General features: G+C 43.4%; 1 protein-coding gene across 6 annotated transcripts in view; it reads right to left on the minus strand.

The window, feature by feature from the left end:
* dnajb6b (DnaJ heat shock protein family (Hsp40) member B6b) overlaps window positions 1-21,295 on the minus strand; it is a 146,383-nt gene that overhangs the window by 114,240 nt on the left and 10,848 nt on the right. For 5 of the 6 annotated variants that reach the window (XM_068008190.1, XM_068008163.1, XM_068008155.1 and 2 more), the window contains exons 2-5: window positions 18,366-18,496; window positions 18,023-18,120; window positions 3,370-3,479; window positions 1,304-1,363 (exon numbers count right to left, since the gene is read on the minus strand). In XM_068008190.1, coding sequence (XP_067864291.1) covers window positions 1,304-1,363; window positions 3,370-3,479; window positions 18,023-18,087 — 235 coding nt within the window. In that variant the 5' untranslated portion in view covers window positions 18,088-18,120; window positions 18,366-18,496. The remainder of the gene's footprint in view (window positions 1-1,303; window positions 1,364-3,369; window positions 3,480-18,022; window positions 18,121-18,365; window positions 18,497-21,295) is intronic. The other variant, XM_068008180.1, reaches the window with a different exon arrangement.

The raw sequence follows: 21,295 nt of genomic DNA on the forward strand, positions 1-21,295 counted from the left end.
ACCCATCGAGTTTATCGAGCAAGCAGCTCAGCCATAAGATCCATGGTTTGATCCTTGTCAATGCAAAGTTAGGTAATTTCACCCTGGTTCGGGGGACTATAATTGGCTGCAGACCCCTTAAGGGTTAGGGAAGGAAAATAAAACGGCCAGGGTTCCCATTGCTGATCACTACCCAGTGACTCCTACTGGAAGAAAAATAAAACCTTTTCTGCCTCTTCCACACCCCTTTCTCCACCTCACCCCCCGGCAAAAACAGGGAGAACCCCACAGAGGGAGGGAAGAAAAAAGATAAAAATTGCAGACCACTTTCAAACAGGGACAGCTCTGCAACAGGGTTGGCTCTCAGAGCTATAGAATCTGTCCATTTACATTGCTGGGTGGATTCCATCGCACTGGTGCAAATAACTACGTTTTATGAGTCACAGTTGCCAGAAAGTTTCAGTTTCACAGTCAAGCATTTACATACTCCAAAGGCATCAGAGAAAACTACCTATAGGTGCATCTCAGCATCTGGATGCAGAAGTTCCACTGTGTATACTTTATGTTATCAAAGTGAGGGGTGTTGTCAGTGGTGACACTAAGATAAGTTAGGCAAAGGTTCTCAAAGGTATTGTACACAAGCTGTGGTTCGCAGAAGTGCACTGAACATCTTATATTTACAGATGTGGATCAGTTTCTAAACATTTCGAGCAGGCTCTATTACATTTGAAATGCTTTGCTGAGCAAGGGCAGGCAGATATTTGAAAACATTCAGGACCTCCTGCATTCTTGTTCACTGCTCGGTAGTAGTAAACTTTGATATAATTCCTTTTGTGCCGACATTCAAATAATTTCTATAAATGGATAGCAAGAGGTCCCAAAAGTGGTAAGTTTCCCACTAAAATTCTTCACATACCTGATTCAACACTTTTTTTTAATAATTGTGGATGGATTTAAACAATAGTGAACCTGTGGTGAGTTACAGCCTTCATCAATATATTTTCCACCTCAGCACTTTTCCTCCGAAGTATGTTTTTCAGCAAATGCTGCTAAGCTTGGAGGAAATAATGGGTAATAGATGAAGCTTGCTGAAGAACTTGGCAGTGTTATTTCACTCTTATCTGGCTTGATAAGCAATCTAGGCCATTTGCTGCTCCTACCAGCACTTTTTACAATGTTTTACAAACAAGCTGGGAAAAGATTATAATGAGTCAAATCACAAGGGTTTTAATAGCAAGACTCGCTTTAGCATCATGCTGAACAAATATCTGACATTAAATGGATCAAGTTTTCAACCATTTTAAAACCAGAGCTGCTTACTTACCTCCACCAGTATTAGTCAAACCATCTTTCCCATATCGGTCGTAGATATCGCGTTTTGAGGCTGCATTAAAAAAGGTAATTTTAGTACTGAAGAAAACATTAAATATTGGTCAGGGTTGTATAATATATTGCAAAAGGTTTTACACAATGAATACCATTTTTAGTAGCAGCAATGCATAACTGCTTTAGAAACAGCTCTTCAGTGCTGTAAGTACTTAGATATAATAATGAAAAGCCTTTGGGGGAACGACAAGCAAACAAGTGCTGTATACTCGTGGAGGAGAATTCTGAATAGCTCATTGGACCTATAAAACTTTGGCTCAGTGGGTAAATGTTTTTTTTTAAAACCATGGCCTATGTTTCCACGTGGATCTAGCACCAAGCGAGTCATTCTTTTCTTCAATTTTTTTTTATTTTAAAAAAAGGAATAATCTTGAAGGTCAGGACATCAAGTTTGACTCAACAGCAGGAAAAGTTATTGAGACTTAGGATCAAATCACAGATCCAACTGGCGTTCACACTTAACAGTCTTGGTGGTGGTAGATGCTGGACATATTTGTGGCCGTCTGCCTATTTGCTCAAGAATGGTGACCCAGGATGGTGCAGAAGTGGGAAAGCATGCAGATGTTTTAACCTAAATCCATCTGTAGTTTGTATTTGAATAACATTTTCACGCAATTTTATAGGAATTAGAATATGAAATATTCTCCATATATCAGACATTTAAGATATGCACTCATGTAGATTTATGGTGCTTTAAAATTTATCCTGTTCTACATTTGGTTAAATTTACCCATTGAGCCGTAAGAGTATTACAGCATTAATCAGTTGGTAAGCAGTAAAAAGCCAAAAATGAGGAATTTTAGGCCCTTGGTTAATTTTGGCTAACATTACAGTACTATATGGGTATATACATTTGTAGTTGTTCCTGCTTACCACCTACCTGGGTTGAACAAAGTATCCATAACGAGCATTTTCAAATATATTTAAATCTAAACCCGTATTGCTCATATAACATGAGCACATTACCAGTTTAGCCATTATATGCAAGCAGCATTCTGAAATCAGAGCATTTAGAAGAGCTTGGTGAAGGGGACAAAAGCTAAGCCAGTTTCAAGAAAGCTGTCAGTTACTTGCTAATTTTATCATATCTGTTATTCATTGCTGAATTAAAGACAGTTACACCCATGTTGGAAATTGCATCTTGAGGCTAGAGACTAACTAAAAGCAGCTGGATGATAGTGGGCAACTGACAACCCAAATGTGAGCATGGAAGTAGCCATAGGGCCAAATTTTAAGAATCTGGCTATCCAAAAACAGATGACACTGCAAGAATAAATATCCTTCAAATTCTCTCCCTAGATCAGGTAATCGCAGGGAATACAGTAATACAGTATGTTTATCAAGGATAAGGGAAGTCACCAGAATGTGTGGAAATTAGAGAGATCATCTTGAAGACAAATGGAAAGCAGGAATATAGTTGTCCTTGCTGGAATAAATTGTATGGTGAGTAACAATCCAAGGTACAAAAGTGAGAGTCAACCCTGCATGGAATGAACACCTGCATATATAAATGAATATTTAGCCTAGCAAACTGCTACTTATTATATGCAGGCTGACAAACTTTTAGAATACTACCTCCCTCAGTAATTTGTTGCTTCTGTCGGATGCTACAAACCCTGGTTCCAGGCCTCCACTAATGTTGCTCAGAAGTTAACTGTTGGGAGAGACACAGGATGTCTAGAGGGATATCATTCTTCCATTCTTGTGCTTTTGGGATGGTGGACAAGGGTTTCTTAGCTGTTGCACAACATTGCCACACAACAGCACTGCAGAGATCAGAAATTTAATGCTTGGGAAAACTGTGAGCATGAAGACAATTTCTATTTCATTGTCACCAACCACACAGACTTCAATGTGTGGCTCGTGAAGTTTTGTTTTGAAATTTTAATTTTCATAAGTTTAACAGATGTTAATTCCATTCAAGTGGGCAACATTCAGCTATCCAATCAGAATTGCACCATCTTAAAGTTTCAGATTAAGTATTTCATATATAATGATACTTACAATCAGAAAGAACTTCATACGCTTCTGAAAGCTGTTTAAACTTGGACTCTGCCTCTTCCTTGTTATCAGGATTCTTATCAGGGTGCCATTTCAGCGCCAGCTTGCGATATCTTTTGAAAAATGCAACAATCAATTGTTACCTTTGCTTGCTTACAAGCAGTTGAAACATGAATTAGAGTTAAAAACCATTTAGTAAGGTGTATATATTTATATATAATTCAAATATACTGGCTCGTTAGCCAATGGTACTACTTGTTGATGGTTATGTGAACAGCAAATTTAACTGATGCAAAATGAAAATCCAAAAGGACAAGATAGCAGGATATAATTTTATGAGATCAATCTGATTTCCTGGCAACCCTACTACACAGCCATATTTCCCACCATTGTCACAAAAATCTTTAGAATGCAATGAAGAACTATAAATTTAGGATTATTCCATAAAGCTGTGTGGAAGCAGATTTTAAGATCAGAAGCTGGGTGAAAATTCTAAAATAACCACCACAATAAGAAGAAATCTGCATAGCATTAAACAGAAATAACAATAGACCGATAGGCAAATGCACTGTCATAGAACAGATCCCTTACACAAACATCCTAGGATAGATTTCTAATCTATTTCAGCCAGGTGGCAATGGAGACGAATTAGCACCCAAGGACAGGAAGAGGCTGGGACAGTAATGTCTCAGCTTACTGACAATCAATGTCTAGGCTCACATGAAGATACCAGAGGGATACCAGCAACTGCAGAACTGTACCCCAACATGCATTACTGCTGTTATTACAAGGGGGTCAGAAGAGAAAACTGATGTTTAAAAACAAATCATGTTTAGGTTCAAAAAAAGTTGAAGTTACAGTGCACTTCTCAAATCCAGGTCAATTCAAATTATGAAGAATTCAATTTAAGCACGAAATTCCCATTTTGCTGTGTTATTTACATTACTTAACTCAAACTACTGGATAATTCACAATTTTAAGCACAAAAATGACAATTATCAGCAATAGACTATCTTGTAATTGTTGTTAGAACTCTGGTTGAAACAGGGAGAAATATACAAATGTTATTATCTACTATTGGTATGGTTGCTACATTTAAGCATCAAAAGAAAAAGAAATTGACCATTTAAGAATGCTGCGTCATATACCCCCATTTTGATTAAATGATCTTCCTGACTACCACATACTAGACCTTGGGAGTGCCATCCTTTTTTAAATCCAGTGGTAGGTCATGCACATAGAATCCTTGCACAAATAGAGAGGGGACATTTTCATCCCTTCATTCTGAGCTGAATTCAAACACAACTCCCTAGTGGTAATAGGCCAGTTTTTAATCTATGTATATTATTTACAATCCAATATAGAGTAAGCACTTCCCGTCCACAAGCCACACTTCCTATTGTCATGATTTTTGGTCACAGTTTTCTATCAAAGTTTCCCATTATAAATTGTTATGTCAATATTTCCTGTTCAATTTTGCTATGTCAACGGTCATGGTGTAGTTGCACGTTCTGGTCACTAGGTGGGCTCTGTGGAGCAAGTTCCTAAAGTCTCTCCCGACTCCATCACCATCTTGTATATAAAATCTTAAATTCATCAAAGAACTGTGGGCACGGGCTTATTTGCTTGCATATATTAAAAAATCTGATGTTTTGTGTGTATTTCCTCTGTGACACACTTACTTCCTGTAGCAACTTTCCCATCACACTATTGATTTGGCAGAACTGAATTCCAGTTCACCCAACAGTAAATCAGTGCCCGAGCATAATACCTTGTGCAGTACATGCCATAAAACTTCTAATGTTATAAAACAGACTACGGGACAGACAGAAAGCAAAAAAGTAGATCCAAGTGGCACCAGGCAGGAAGGGAATCTAATGTATGGACAATGAAGGTAAGAATACTATACTTGTAGCATAGTAGGTAATGCAACATTCCATTCGTTAAACCTTCAAGCAGAATCAAATAATGCATTCAGACTTGGACATCTTCAGGCCTGCTCAGAACACAGCAATGCAAAAGTGTTCATTATCCTGATCTGTCAAGTCAAGACAATGCTTAGTAAAAGCTAACTTTCTCCAGCCAGGTGCCTTATAGGTCATTCTCTGCAGGAGTTCTTGTGTATGCTCACCAAAAAGTGTCCGCTACAAAAGGTGGTATGAATTATAATTTTCCTTGATGGACCCTCCCTGAAATGAAGGCAAGTAAATTAATTCTATTATCCATTTCCTAGCTTGCAGGCTAGAAGCAGGTTCCTATGAATGATGGAACTTACTGAACAGTTCCTCCTGAATTACCTCCTCTGCCACCCTGCAGAGGGCACTCAAACCAAAAAGCATATACATATAGACAAGTAGTCCCTGTTGCCTAAAAATAAAAACCAGAAGAACTTGCTGGTACGTAAGAAATAGGAGTAGGCCATACGGCCCCTCGAGCCTGCTCTGGCATTCATTATGATCTATCTCACTCCACTTTCCCACCCTATATCCCTTGATTCTCGGTGTCGAACTTGAACTTCAGCCTTGAACATACTCAATGATTGAGCAGCCACAGCCCTCTGGGGTAGAGAATTCCAAATATTCGTGCTCGAACCTGAATACTGGTGGGGGAAAGAGGGTTCCTCTGGGGAGTGCAGCCAGAGCCAAGTCCACAGCACCATGGGTGGCTCAGCTGTACAAGGTGGGGAGGGGAAAAAAAGAGGAAGGGTGGTCAGAAGAGCAATAATGATAGGGGATTCTATAGTTAGGGCAACGGAGAGGCATTTCTGCGGGCGCAGACAAGATTCCAGGATAGTATGTTGCCTCCCTGGTGCCAGGGTCAAGGATGTTACCAAGCGGTTGCAGAACATTCTGAAGGGGGAGGGTGAACAGCCAGAGGTTGTGGTCCATATCGGTACCAACGACATTGGCAGGAAGAGGGATGGGGTCCTGCAGGCAGATTTTGAGTTAGGAAAGAGATTAATAATCAGGACCTCAAAAAGGTAGTAATCTCCGGATTACTCACAGTGCCAGGTGCTAGCGAGTATAGAAATAGGAGGGTAGAGAAGATAAATGAGTGGCTGGAGAGATGGTGCAGGAGGGAGGGCTTTAGATTCCTTGGGCATTGGGACCGGTTCTTGGGGAGGTGGGACCTATACAAGCCGGACGGGTTGCACATCAAGAGGGCCAGGACCAATATCCTCGCAGGAAGGTTTGCTAGTGCTGTTAGGGAGGGTTTAAACTTGGCAGGGGGATGGGAACCTGACCCTAGATTCAGAAAGGAGAGAAGTAGAGCTGAAAATGGAAGGCAGAAAATTAGTAAGTGAGTTTGGAAGGCAGAGGAAACAAAGGTTAGAAACTAGAGAATAAAGGAGTTTGGCCGTGCTTAATGGTATATACCTCAATGCAAGGAGTATAGTGAATTCGGCAGATAAGCTAAGGGCACAGACACATGGAAGTTTGATATCTTAGCTATTACTGAAACATGGCTTAAACAGGGGCAGGAATGGCAGCTGAACATTCCTGGTGACAGGGTTTTCAGACGAGATAGAGAGGGGGATATAAAAGGAATGGGTGGCAATATTGGTTAAAGAAACAATTACGGCTGTGAGGAGGGATGATCTGTTAAAAGGATCATCAAATGAGGCGATATGGGTTGAGCTAAAGAACAAAAAAGGGGCAGTCACTGCTGGCACTGTACTATAGGCACCCAGTCAGAGGGAGATAAGAGTGCAAATACTTAGGCAAATTTTTGAGAAGTGCAAAAACAATAGGGCAGTAATAGTAGGGGATTTCAATTACCCTAATATTAACTGGGATATAATCAGTGCAAAGGGTATAGAGGGTGCAGAATTCTTAAATTACATTCAGGAGAACCTTTTTAGCCAGTACTTAGCAAGCCGAACCGGGGGTGGGGTGGGGTGAAAAAAAAGAGAACAGTTCTGGATTTAGTTTTAGGGAATGAAGCTGGGCAGGTGGAAGGAGTATCAGTGGGAGAGCATTTTGGTGGCAGTGATCACAATTCAGTTAGATTTAGCATAGTTATGGAAAAGGACAAAGATAGAACAGGAGTAAAAGTTCTAAATTGGGGAAAGGCCAATTTTACTAAGCTGAGACATGATTTAGCAAAAGTGGACTGGAAACAGCTACTTGAAGGTAAATCAGTGTCAGAGCAGTGGGAGGCATTCAAGGGGTTCAGAGTAAACATGTTCCCACAAAGAAAAAAGGGTGGGAATGCAAAATCTGGAGTCCCCTGGATGACAAGGAGCATACAGGCTAAGATAAGGCAAAAAAGGGAAGCTTATGTCAGACACAAAGAGCTCAATACTGCAGAAAGCCTAGAGGAGTATAGAAAGTGCAGGGATGAAATTAAAAAAGGAAATTAGGAAAGCAAAGAGAGGGCATGAAAAAATATTGGCCAGTAAAATTAAGGAAAACCCAAAAATGTTTATATAAAGAGCAAGAGGATAACTAAGGAAAGAGTAGGGCCTATTAGAAACCAAAAAGGTAACCTATGTGTGGAGGTGGAAGATGTGGGTATGGCTCTTAATGAATACTTAGTGTCTGTCTTCACAAAAGAGGGGGAAGATATAGAGATTGTAGTTAAGGAGGAGGAGTGTGACATATTGGATGGGATAAACATAATGAGAGGAAGTATTAAGGGGATTAGCATCTTTGAAAGTAGGATAAGTTGCCAGGCCTGGATGAAATGTATCCCAGGCTGCTAAGAGAAGCAAGGGATGAAATAGCGGAGGCTCTGACCATCACTTTCCAATCCTCCCTGACTACAGGCATGGTGCCGGAGGATTGGACGTCTGCTAACGTTCTACCGTTGTTTAAAAACATAGAAACATAGAAAATAGGAGCAAGAGTAGGCCGTTCGGCCCTTCGGGCCTGCTCCGCCATTCAAAATGATCATGGCTGATCGTCTAACTCAGTACCCTGTTCCCACTTTTTCCCCCATATCCCTTTAGCATTAAGAAATATATCTATCTCCTTCTTGAATACATCTAATGACTTGGCCTCCACTGCCTTCTGTGGTAGAGAATTCCACAGGTTCACCACCCTCTGAGTGAAGAAATTTCTCCTCATCTCGGTTCTAAATGGCATACCCCGGAGACTGTGACCCCTGGTTCTGGACTCCCCAGCCATCAGGAACATCCTCCCTGCATCTAGTCTGTCTAGTCCTGTCAGAATTTTATATATTTCGATGAGATCACCTCTCATTCTTCTAAACTCTAGTGAATATAGGCGTAGTCGACCCAATCTCTCCTCATACGTCAGTCCTGCCATCCCAGGAATCAGTCTGCTAAACCTTCGTTGCACTCCCTCCATGGCAAGGACATCCTTCCTCAGATAAGGAGACCAAAACGGCACACGATACTCCAGATGTGGTCTCACCAAGGTCCTGTAAAACTGCAGTAAGACATCCCTGCTCCTGTACTCAAATCCTCTTGCAATGAATGCCAACATACCATTCGCCTTCCTAACTGCTTGCTGCACCTGAATGCTCGCTTTCAGCGACTGGTGTACAAGGACACCCAGGTCTCGTTGCACCTCCCCTTTTCCCAATCTATCACCATTCAGATAATAATCTGCCTTTCTGTTTTTACAACCAAAGTGGATAACCTCACATTTATCCATGTTATACTGCATCTGCCATGTTCTTGCCCACTCACCCAACTTGTCTAAATCACATTGGAGCCTCTTTGCATCCTCCTCACAGCTCACAGAACACCCCAGCTTTGTGTTGTCATTGATATATATTGTGAATAGCTGGGGCCCCAAGCACTGATCCCTGCGGTACCCCACTAGTCACTGCCTGCCACCCGGAAAAAGACCCATTTATTCCTACTCTCTGGTTGAGATCAATCCATGCCAGTATATTCCCCCCAATCCCATGTGCTTTAATTTTGCACACTAACCTCTTGTGTGGGTCCTTATCAAAAGCCTTCTGAAAATCCAAGCACACCACATCCACTGGTTCTCCCCTATCTATTCTACTAGTTACATCCTCAAAAAAACTCCAGTAGATTTGTTAAGCATGATTTCCCTTTCATAAACCCATGCTGACTTTGTCCAATCCCATTAATGCCTTCCAAGTGTTGTGTTATCACATCTTTTATAATGGACTCTAACATTTTCTCCACTACTGATGTTAGGCTAAATGGTCAGTAATTCCCTGTTTTTTCCCCCTCCCTCTTTTTTTTAAATAGTGGGGTTATATTTGCCACCCTCCAATCTGTAAGAACTGTTCCAGAGTCTATAGAATTTTGGATGATGACCACCAATGAATCCACTATTTCCAGGGCCACTTCCTTTAGTACTCTGGGATGTAGATCATCAGGCCCTGGGGATTTGTCAGCCTTTAGCCCCAATATTTTCGCTAGCACTATTTTTTTTTTTACTAATACTGATTTCCTTCAGTTCCCCCCTCTCATTAGACCTTTGGTTCCCTAACATTCCAGGAAGTTATTTGGGTCCTCCCTTGTGAAGACAGAACCAAAGTATGTGTTTAATTGTTCTGCCATTTCTTTGTTCCCCATTATAATTTCCCCCATTTCTGACTGTAAGGGACCTAACATTTGTCTTCAATAATCTTTTTCCCTTGACAAAAAAGGGAGAACGAAATAGACCGAGTAATTATAGGCCTGTCAGTCTTACCTCTGTGTTGGGCAAATTATTGGAATCGATTCTGAGGGACAGCATAAATAGTCATTTAGAAAAGCACAGGTTAATCAAGGACAATCAACATGGATTTGTTAAGGAAAGGTCACGTCTGACTTGATTGAATTTTTTGAGGAGGTAACAGGAGGGTCGTGCATTTGATGTAGTGTACATGGATTTTAGCAACACTTTTGACAAGGTCCCACATGGCAGACTGGTCAGAAAAGTAAAAGCCCATGGGATCCAAGGGAAAGTAGCTAGTTGGATCCAAAATTGGCACAGTGGCAGGAAACAAAGGGTAATGGTTGACGGGTGTTTTTGTGACTGGAAGGCTCAGTACTAGGTCCCTTGCTTTTTGTGGTATATATGAATGATTTGGACTTGAATATGGGAGGCTTGATCAAGAAGTTTGCAGATGATACAAAAATTGGCCATGTGGTTGATAGCGAGAAGGAAAACTGTGGACTGCAGGAAGATATCAATGGACTGGTCAGGTGGGCAGAAAAGTGGCAAATGGAATTCAATCTAGAGAACTGTGAGGTAATGCATTTGGGGAGGGCAAAAAAAGGCAAGGGAGTATCCTTCCATTTATTGTGGACTGAGAGGTGTAAAGGAAGTGAGGGACCGAGTGCATGTCCACAGATCCCTGACAGTAGCAGGAGAGGTAGATAAGGAGGTTGAAAAGGCATACGGGGTACTTTCCTTTATTAGCAGAGGCACTGAATATAACAGCAGGGGTGTTATGCTAGAACTGTACAAAACATTGGTTAGGCCATAGCTTGAGTACTGCATACAGTTCTGGTCACCACATTACAGGAAAGGTGTGATTGCACCAGAGAGGGTACAGAGATTTACGAGGATGTTGCCAGGGCTGGAGAATTTTAGCTAGGAGAAGAGATTGGATAGGCTGGGGTTGTTTCCTTTGGAACAAAGGAGGCTGCGGGGAGATTTAATTGAGGTACGTAAAATTATGACGGGACCAGAAAGTGTGGATAGGGAGGACGTATTTCTCTTAGCAGAGGGGTCAGTGACCAGGGGGCATAGATTTAAAATAATTGGTAGAAGGATTGGACGGGAACGGAGGAGAAATTTTTTCACCCGGTGGGGGGGGTTCTGGAACTCACTGCCTGAAAAGGGTGGTAGAGGCAGAAATCCACAACTCAATGAAAAGGGTACTTGGAATATACACGAAGTGCCATAACCTACAGGGCTACAGACCAAGTGCTGGAAAGTGGGATTAAGCTAGATAGCTCTTTTTCGGCCGGCACGGACACAATGGCCGCCTTCTGTGTTGTATATTTCTATTATTCTACGATTCACGGCCCTGAGCAAAGAAATTTTTCCTCACCTTGGTCCTAAATGGCCGACCCCTTATCTTGACACTATAACCCCTAGTTCTAGACTCTCCAGCCAGTGGAAACAGAGCCTCGGCATCTACCCTGTCAAGCGGTCTAAGAATTTTAGGTAGTTTCTACTTACTAATTTTAGAAAAGGTCAGAAACAGAAAACAGTAACAAGTATTGCAATTGGCCTCTAACCACAGGTTGTCCAAAGAAGAGTAAAAAAAATGCCACAGTTCCCCACTTGATCAGCCAAGGATTCCTTCTGGATTTAAAAAAAAAATTTGTTCATGGGATGTGAGCATAGCTGGCAAGGCCAGCATTTATTGCCCATCCCTAATTGCCCTAGAGAAGGTGGTGATGAGCTGCCTTCTTGAACTGCTGCAGTCTGTGTGGTGAAGGTTCTCCCACAGTGCTGTTACGTAGGGAGTTCCAGGATTTTGACCCAACGATTATGAAGGAATGGCGATATATTTCCAAGTTGGGATGGTGTGTGCTTGGAGGGAAACGTGCAGGTGGTGTTTTTCCCATGTGCCTGTTGCCCTTGTCCTTTTAGGTGGTAGAGGTCGCAGGTTTGGGACGTGCTGTCAAAGAAGCCTTGGGGAGTTGCTGCAGTGCATCCTGTAGACTGTACACATTTGCAGCCACGGTGCACTGGTGATGAAGGAAGTGAATGTTTAGGGTGGTGGATGGGGTGCCAATCAAGTGCACTGCTTTGTCCTGGATGGTGTCGAGCTGCACTCATCCAGACAAGTGGAGAATATTCCATCATACTCCTGACTTGTGCCTTGTAGATGGTGGAAAGTCTTTGGGCAGTCAGAAGATGAGTTACTTGCTGCAGAATACCCAGCCTATGACCTGCTCTTGTAGCCATAGTATTTATGTGGCTGGTCCAGTTAAGTTTCTGGTCAATGGTAACCCCCAGGATGTTGTTGGTGGGAGATTTGGCGACAGTAATGCAGTTGAATGTCAAAGGGAGGTGGTCAATGCATGGCATTTGTCTGGCATGAATGTTACTTGCCACTTATCAGCCCAAGCCTGGACGTTGCCCAGGTCTTGCTGCATGCAGGAACGGACTGCGTCATTATCTAAGGGGTTGCGAATGGAACTGAACACTCTGCAATCATCAGCGAACATCTCCATTTATGACCTTATGATGGAGGGAAGGTCATTGATGAAGTAGCTGAAGTTGGCTGGACCGAGGACACTGCCCTGAGGAACTCCTGCAGCAATGTCCTGAGGCTGAGATGATTGGCCTCAACAACCACCATCATCATCTTCCTTTGTGCTAGGTATGACTCCAGCCACTAAAGAGTTTTCCTCAATTCCCACTGACTTCAATTTTACTAGGGCTCCTTGGTGCCACACTGTCAAATGCTGCCTTGATGTCAAGGGCAGTCACTCTCACCTCACCTCTGGAATTCAGTTCTTTTGTCCACATTTGGACCAAGGCTGTAATGAGGTCTGGAGCTGAGTGGTCCTGGCAGAACCCAAATTGAGCATCGGTAAGCAGGTTATTGGTGAGTAAGTGCCGCTTGATACAAGGTGTCATCGACAGTGCTATCACTTTGCTGATGATTGAGAGTAGACTGATGGGCAGTAATTGGCCGGATTGGATTTGTCCTGCTTTTTGTGGACAGGACATACCTGGGCAATTTTCCACATTGTCGGGTAGATGTCAGTGTTGTAGTTGTACTGGAACAGCTTGGCTAGAGGCGCGGCTGGTTCTGGAGCACAAGTCTTCAGCACTACAGGCGGGATACTGTCGGGGCTCATAGTCTTTGCTGTATCCAGTGCACTCAGCCGTTTCTTGATATCACGTGGAGTGAATCAAATTGGCTGAAGACTGGCTTCTGTGTTGGTAGGGATATCGGGAGGAGGCCGAGATAGGCCATCCACTCGGCACTTCTGGCTTTAGATGGTTGCAAATGCTTCAGCCTTGTCTTTTGCACTCGCGTGCTGGACTCAGCCATCATTAAGGATGGGGATGTTCACAGACCCTCCTCCTCCCGTTAGTTGTTTAATTGTCCACCACCATTCACGACTGGATGTGGTAGGACTGCAGAACTTTGATCTGATCCGTTGGTTGTGTAATCGCTTAACTCTGTCTATAGCATGTTGCTTCCATTGTTTAGCATGCATGTAGTCCTGTGCTGTAGCTTCACCAGGTTGGCACCTCATTTTTAGGTACGCCTGGTGCTACACCTGGCATGCTCTTCTACACTCCTGATTGAACCAGGGTTGATCCCCTGGCTTGCTTTTTTATTAAAATTCGTTCACGGGATGTGGGCGTCGCTGGCGAGGCCAGCATTTATTGCCCATCCCGAATTGCCCTCGAGAAGGTGGTGGTGAGCCGCCGCCTTGAACCGCTGCAGTCCGTGTGGTGACGGTTCTCCCACAGTGCTGTTAGGAAGGGAGTTCCAGGATTTTGACCCAGCGACAATGAAGGAACGGCGATATATTTCCAAGTCAGGATGGTGTGTGACTTGGAGGGGAACGTGCAGGTGGTGTTGTTCCCATGTGCCTGCTGCTCTTGTCCTTCTAGCTGGTTGAGGTCGCGGGTTTGGGAGGTGCTGTCGAAGAAGCCTTGGCGAGTTGCTGCAGTGCATTCTGTGGATGGTACACACTGCAGCCACAATGCGCCGGTGGTGAAGGGAGTGAACGTTTAGTGTGGTGGATGGGGTGCCAATCAAGCGGGCTGCTTTATCTTGGATGGTGTCGAGCTTCTTGAGTGTTGTTGGAGCTGCACTCATCCAAGCAAGTGGAGAGTATTCCATCACACTCCTGACTTGTGCCTTGTAGATGGTGGAAAGGCTTTGGGGAGTCAGGTGGTGAGTCACTCGCCGCAGAATACGCAGCCTCTGACCTGCTCTTATAGCCACAGTATTTATATGGCTGGTCCAGTTAAGTTTCTGGTCAATGGTGACCCCCAGGATGTTGATGGTGGGGGATTCGGTGATGGTAATGCCGTTGAATGTCAGGGGGAGGTGGTTAGACTCTCTCTTGTTGGAGATGGTCATTGCCTGGCACTTATCTGGTGCGAATGTTACTTGCCTCTTATGAGCCCAAGCCTGGATGTTGTCCAGGTCTTGCTGCATGCGGGCTTGGACTGCTTCATTATTAGAGGGGTTGCGAATGGAACTGAACACTGTGCAGTCATCAGCAAACATCCCCATTTCTGACCTTATGATGGAGGGAAGGTCATTGATGAAGCAGTTGAAGATGGTTGGGCCTAGGACACTGCCCCGAGGAACTCCTGCAGCAATGTCCTGGGGCTGAGATGATTGGCCTCCAACAACCACTACCATCTTCCTTTGTGCTAGGTATGACTCCAGCCACTGGAGAGTTTTCCCCGATTCCCATTGACTTCAATTTTACTAGGGCTCCTTGGTGCCACACTCGGTCAAATGCTGCCTTGATGTCAAGGGCAGTCACTCTCACCTCACCTCTGGAATTCAGCTCTTTTGTCCATGTTTGGACCAACGCTGTAATGAGGTCTGGAGCCAAGTGGTCCTGGCGGAACCCAAACTGAGCATCGGTGAGCAGGTTATTGGTGAGTAAGTGCTGCTTAATAGCACTGTTGATGACACCTTCCATCACTTTGCTGATGATTGAGAGTAGACTGATGGGGCGGTAATTGGCCGGATTGGATTTGTCCTGCTTTTTGTGGACAGGACATACCTGGGCTATTTTCCACATTGTCGGGTAGATGCCAGTGTTGTAGCTGTACTGGAACAGCTTGGCTAGAGGCACAGCTAGTTCTGGAGCACAAGTCTTCAGCACCACAGCTGGGATGTTGTCGGGGCCCATAGCCTTTGCTGTATCCAGTGCACTCGGCCGTTTCTTGATATCACGTGGAGTGAATCGAATTGGCCGAAGACTGGCTTCTGTGATGGTGGGGATATCGGGAGGAGGCTGATGTGGATCATCCACTCGGCACTTCTGGCTGAAGATGGTTGCAAACGCTTCAGCCTTGTCTTTTGCACTCACGTGCTGGACTCCGCCATCATTGAGGATGGGGATGTTTGCAGAGCCTCCTCCTCCCGTTAGTTGTTTAATTGTCCACCACCATTCACGACTGGATGTGGCAGGACTGCAGAGCTTTGATCTGATCCGTTGGTTGTGGAATCGCTTAGCTCTGTCTATAGCATGTTGCTTCCGCTGTTTAGCATGCATGTCGTCCTGAGTTGTAGCTTCACCAGGTTGGCACCTCATTTTTAGGTACGCCTGGTGCTGCTCCTGGCATGCTCTTCTACACTCCTCATTGAACCAGGGTTGATCCCCTGGCTTGTTGGTAATGGCAGAGTGAGGAATATGCCGGGCCATGAGGTTACAGAATGTGCTGGAATACAATTCTGCTGCTGCTGATGGCCCACAGTGCCTCATGGATGCCCAGTTTTGAGCTGCTAGATCTGCTCTGAATCTATCCCATTTAGCACGGTGGTAGTGCCACACAACACGTGTCCTCAGTGTGAAGACGGGACTTCATCTCCACGAGGACTGTGCGGTCGTCACTCCTACCAATACTGTCATGGACAGATGCATTTGCGACAGGTAGATTGGTGAGGACGAGGTCAAGTAAGTTTTTCCCTCGTGTTGGTTCGCTCACCACCTGCCGCAGGCCCAGTCTGGCAGCTATGTCCTTCAGGACTCGGCCAGCTCGGTCAGTAGTGGTGCTACCGAGCCACTCTTGGTGATGGACATTGAAGTCCCCCACCCAGAGTACATTTTGTGCCCTTGCTACCCTCAGTGCTTCCTCCAAGTGGTGCTCAACATGGAGGAGGACTGATTCATCAGCTGAGGGAGGGCGGTAGGTGGTAATCAGCAGGAGGTTTCCTTGCCCATGTTTGACCTGATGCCTTGATATTTCATGGGGTCCAGAGTCAATGTTGAGGACTCCCAGGGCCACTCCCTCCTGACTGTATATCACTGTACCGCCACCTCTGGTGGGTCTGTCCCGTCGGTGGGACAGGACATACCCAGGGATGGTGATGGAAGAGTCTGGGACATTGGCTGAAAGGTATGATTCTGTGAGTATGACTATGTCAGGCTGTTGCTTGACTAGTCTGTGGGACAGCTCTCCCAATTTTGGCACAAGTACCCAGATGTTAGTAAGGAGGACCTTGCAGGGTCGACTGGGCTTGGTGTTTTGCCGTTGTCGTGTCCGTTGCCTAGTGGTCTGATGCCGGGTGGTCCATCCGTTTTTTTTATTCTTATGACTTTTCGTAGCGAGATTTTACAACTGAGTGGCTTGCTAGGCCATTTCAGAGGGCAATTAAGAATCAACCACATCTGGAGTCACATATAGGCCAGACCGGGTAAGGACATTAGTGAACCAGATGGGTTTTTACGACAATCCGGTAGTTTCATGGCCATCATTACTGATACTAGTATTTTAATTCCAGATTTTTATTTAATTAATTAATTGAATTTAAATTCGCCAGCTGCCGTGGCGGGATTTGAACTCATGACTCTGGATTTTAGTCCAGGCCTCTGGATTACTAGTCCAGTAACATAACCACTACGCTACCGTACTCGTTGGTAATGGTGGAGTGAGGAATATGCCAGGCCATAAGATTACAGATTGTGCTGGAATACAATTCTGCTGCTGCTGATGGCCCACAGCGCCTCATGGATGCCTAGTTTTGAGCTGCTAGATCTGTTCTGAATCTATCCCATTTAGCACAGTGGTAGTGCACACAACACGTTGCGATACCAATCATAGACATGTATTGTTCCTAGCATGGGTGGGATCAGCTGTTACATTACTTCCCTACGGTTTAGTGGAAGGACCCTTACTATCTCAGTTCAATTGTAACCAGTTGAGTGAGGTATTAAAGAAGCACTGCCGCCTGTGGAACTGTAAGCTGGTGAAGTCACCAACCTGAGAAGAAAATGTTTCCTCATATCACATTTACAGTAACCCAAGGACCAGACTATTTTAACATTATAAAATATTAACACTGCATGAGCGCAATCTATTGCATTTTACAGAACATTAAGAATGGGGCTATATAATACATTTGGAAAAATCCAAAATTCAGCCATGAAAGGAAAACAGTCAACTCTTCAAATGAAACGGAGACAGTGGAGCGATTAAAAAAAAACTAAGCCAGTCTCAAGCCCAGTTCTGGGTTAATATGAGCAGTACCAATTTTCGATCACTAGATGTCATCACAGCATTTTACAAATAGTATGGGCCATAATTTGCTGTAGCAGGGCATCTAACCACGTTTAGTCTTTAAAATTTTGTGCTGAAAGTGCGAGCTGATAACGGCACACCGAGGGAAACAGCGCATCTGGAACCTGAGTGATCAGGGCAACCAACGGTGTTTATTCCCTGAACCAGATTGAAGGGTTGTGAAATAAACAGTGGAAGGACTGAAGTGCAAATTAGAGTGGGTGAACTCAATGTCAAATTAGGTACAGAAAGAGAAAAAGAGAGGGAAAGTAAGATTGGATTGAGAGAGAAAAGAGACAAAAAAGTTTTATAAAAAATTAAATTTTACATTTCAGATCAGCTTCCCACATTTATATAAAATGTGAACTATTGTCTGCCTTCAAACACCTCAGATCATTGCATAGAATCAAGAACCATTAAAATAAGCTGAGATTGTTAATGCCATGACACTTTTAATGCTTAAAATGAACATTTATGGAATATAGACTTACGATTTTTTAATTTCATCTGGAGAGGCATTTTTTGGGACTCCTAATACCTGGTAGTATTCCACCATCTTTAACGATTTAGTTCTTCAAGATGGAAAACCCTACAATGATACAAGTTACACAATTCAAAAATTTTAATTGAGTATTTTAGTGTATTCAGATGTCAAGAAGCTGAAAGAGTTGCTGCAAAATTTGTGAACATCTTCTATCATCATGCATCATTCCAAAAACAGAGCACCACCTAATGAGGTCTGCGCAATTGGCCTGTGGTGATGAGCAAATAACTGTAGTCATGTTGAAGCATTTGGCCTCAGGACTGACACGTACAATTGTTATTCAAACTCACCGATGCTACGTTTCCAACTTCAGATCAGGCAACGTAATAAAAAGGTGCTCAGATGAACATCGCAAAGCTTAGCAATTTGCTAAACAGCAATTTATAGTTGTCTTGAAACAATCAGGGATGTTGAACAGGTTCTGAAAAATATTTAAGTACATGGAGTTTAACTCTGCAGCTGCCCCACTGCTGTACAGTAGCTACTTACACTGCACCCCCACCCCCCAACTCCCATGTACTTCTATTTTCATGGTTTAGTTGCAAAGAACCACCAAAATTGTTTTCAATTCTAACCAAAATGCAAGGGAAGCATCCAAGCTGTGGAGAGAATGCAGAAAGAGCCATAAGGCTTATGTCTCGTAACAAAGGAGTGAGTTATGAGGCACTCAGAATTTTCACCCTTGAAAAGGAGGATAAAAGAGAAGTCTTAAGTAACTTGGAGTGCTAAGTGGAAAAGAGGAGATAAACCTCGACTGCAAGACAAATGTACAAACTGATAAAAGGCAAGTTCAGGACATACATCCTTCACAAAGTATGATGAAATGGAGAGCAGTGGAAGCGGAAACATTGTAATCAATCAAGAAGCAGTTAGACGCAATGATGAGATCCCCAAGATTTAGCATGATATCTATGTTATCTATGATTCTATGATTAACATGATAGTGGCTTCTTTAAATCTACCATGCACAAAGCATTAAAAACCAGCTTCACTCACAAATCACATCCCAGATTAACTTGATACACTCGTTAGGTTCTAGTCAGATTGTCTTGCTGGTGTACACGAGATGCCAAATTTCATGACTCAAATACAAACAGCCTGTGGAATTTATTCAACTATTTCTTTGACAGCTCTTAATTTATTCAAATCTGGTTCGCTCCCATCACTTTTCTGAACTTATTATTTAATCGACCAATCTTGTTGAAATTGAGGAGTCTGTGCCAACAAGGGGAAAAAGAAAAATATTTTTATACATAATAGTTTAGAGCAGTCGGCACAAACTTATTTCCCACTAATGGAGGAGCTAGCATTCCTGCTATTTCTTTCATTCTACATACTTGCATACTCTTGTGTTTTAAAAAGTTTGTCAGTTATAGTCTAGTCAGAGTCTAGACTGAGTTTTTCTGGCATTTTCCAAAAAGGATCATGTCAGATCACTTAATAAAATAAATTGAAGCAGATTCTCTATTCAGACCCTGGACACTACAAATTTTACCTACATATCTGGGCAAGTGAAATGGATGTAAGGAGCTAGGGTTCACCTATGAGACAGACAAGGAAAGATGGGCTGAATGGCCCTCCTGTACTTTATGGAGATAATGCTGTCATTTTTGTCTGAATCGCTTTCACAATATGCTACAAGAGCATGATGCAACTCCATACAGAATTTAGATTAAGAACTCTGTACAGAAAATCAAAAGCAATACTTATAGGTAGGTGAGATTTCATTTTCCAATACAATGATTCTTGCTATAATTCATATTATGTTCATGACCTGATGCATCACTGCCTCTGCACCTATAAGATCTGGAGTTTATACTTCCAGTTGAGTGAAGTGAGGAACATAAGAACATAAGAAATTGGAGCAGGAGTAGGCCAATCGGCCCCTCGAGCCTGCTCCGCCATTCAATAAGATCATGGCTGATCTGATCCCAACCACAAATCTAAAGAACACAAGAAGTCGGAGCAGGACCCGGCCACATAGCCCCTGGGCCCTCTCCGCCACCCACAGGGCATTGACCGATCCGAACTCAGCTTCATGTCCAATTTCCTGCCCGCTCCCCATAACCCCTAATTCCCTTTACTTCTAGGAAACTGTCTATTTCTGTTTTAAATTTATCTAATGATGTAGCTTCCACAGCTTCCTGGGGCAGCAAATTCCACAGACCGACCACCCTCTGAGTGAAGAAGTTTCTCCTCATCTCAGTTTTGAAAGAGCAGCCCCTTATTCTAAGATTATGCCCCCTAGTTCTAGTTTCACCCATCTTTGGGAACATCCTTACTGCATCCACCCGATCAAGACCCTTCACAATCTTATATGTTTCAATAAGATCGCCTCTCATTCTTCTGAACTCCAATGAGTAGAGTCCCAATCTACTCAACCTCTCCTCATATGTCCGCCCCCTCATCCCCGGGATTAACCGAGTGAACCTTCTTTGTACTGCCTCGAGAGCAAGTATGTCTTTTCTTAAGTATGGAGACCAAAACTGTATGCAGTATTCCAGGTGCGGTCTCACCAATACCTTATATAACTGCAGCAATACCTCCTTGTTTTTATATTCTATCCCCCGAGCAATAAAAGCCAACATTCCGTTGGCTTTCTTGATCACCTGCTGCACCTGCATACCAACTTTTTGATTTTCTTGCACTAGGACCCCCAGATCCCTTTGTACTGCAGTACTTTCCAGTCTCTCGCCATTAAGAAAATAACTTGCTCTCTGATTTTTCCTGCCAAAGTGCATAACCTCACATTTTCCAATATTATATTGCATCTGCCAAATCTCCGCCCACTCACCCAGCCTGTCTATATCCCCTTGCAGGTTTTTTATGTCCTCCTCACTCTCTACTTTCCCTCCCATCTTTGTATCATCTGCAAATTTTGATATGTTGCACTCGGTCCCCTCCTCCAAATCGTTAATATAGATTGTAAAGAGTTGGGGACCCAGCACCGACCCCTGTGGAACACCACTGGTTACTGGTTGCCAGTCCGAAAATGAACCATTTATCCCAACTCTCTGCTTCCTGTTCGATAACCAATCCTCTACCCATGCCAGAATATTACCCCCAATCCCGTGATTTTTTATCTTAAGTAATAATCTTTTATGTGGCACCTTGTCGAATGCCTTCTGGAAGTCCAAATACACTACGTCCACTGGTTCCCCTTTATCCACCCTATACGTTATATCCTCGAAGAACTCAAGCAAATTTGTCAGACATGACT

The sequence above is a fragment of the Heptranchias perlo genome, chromosome 2, assembly GCF_035084215.1.
Source record: "Heptranchias perlo isolate sHepPer1 chromosome 2, sHepPer1.hap1, whole genome shotgun sequence".
NCBI lineage: Eukaryota > Metazoa > Chordata > Chondrichthyes > Hexanchiformes > Hexanchidae > Heptranchias > Heptranchias perlo.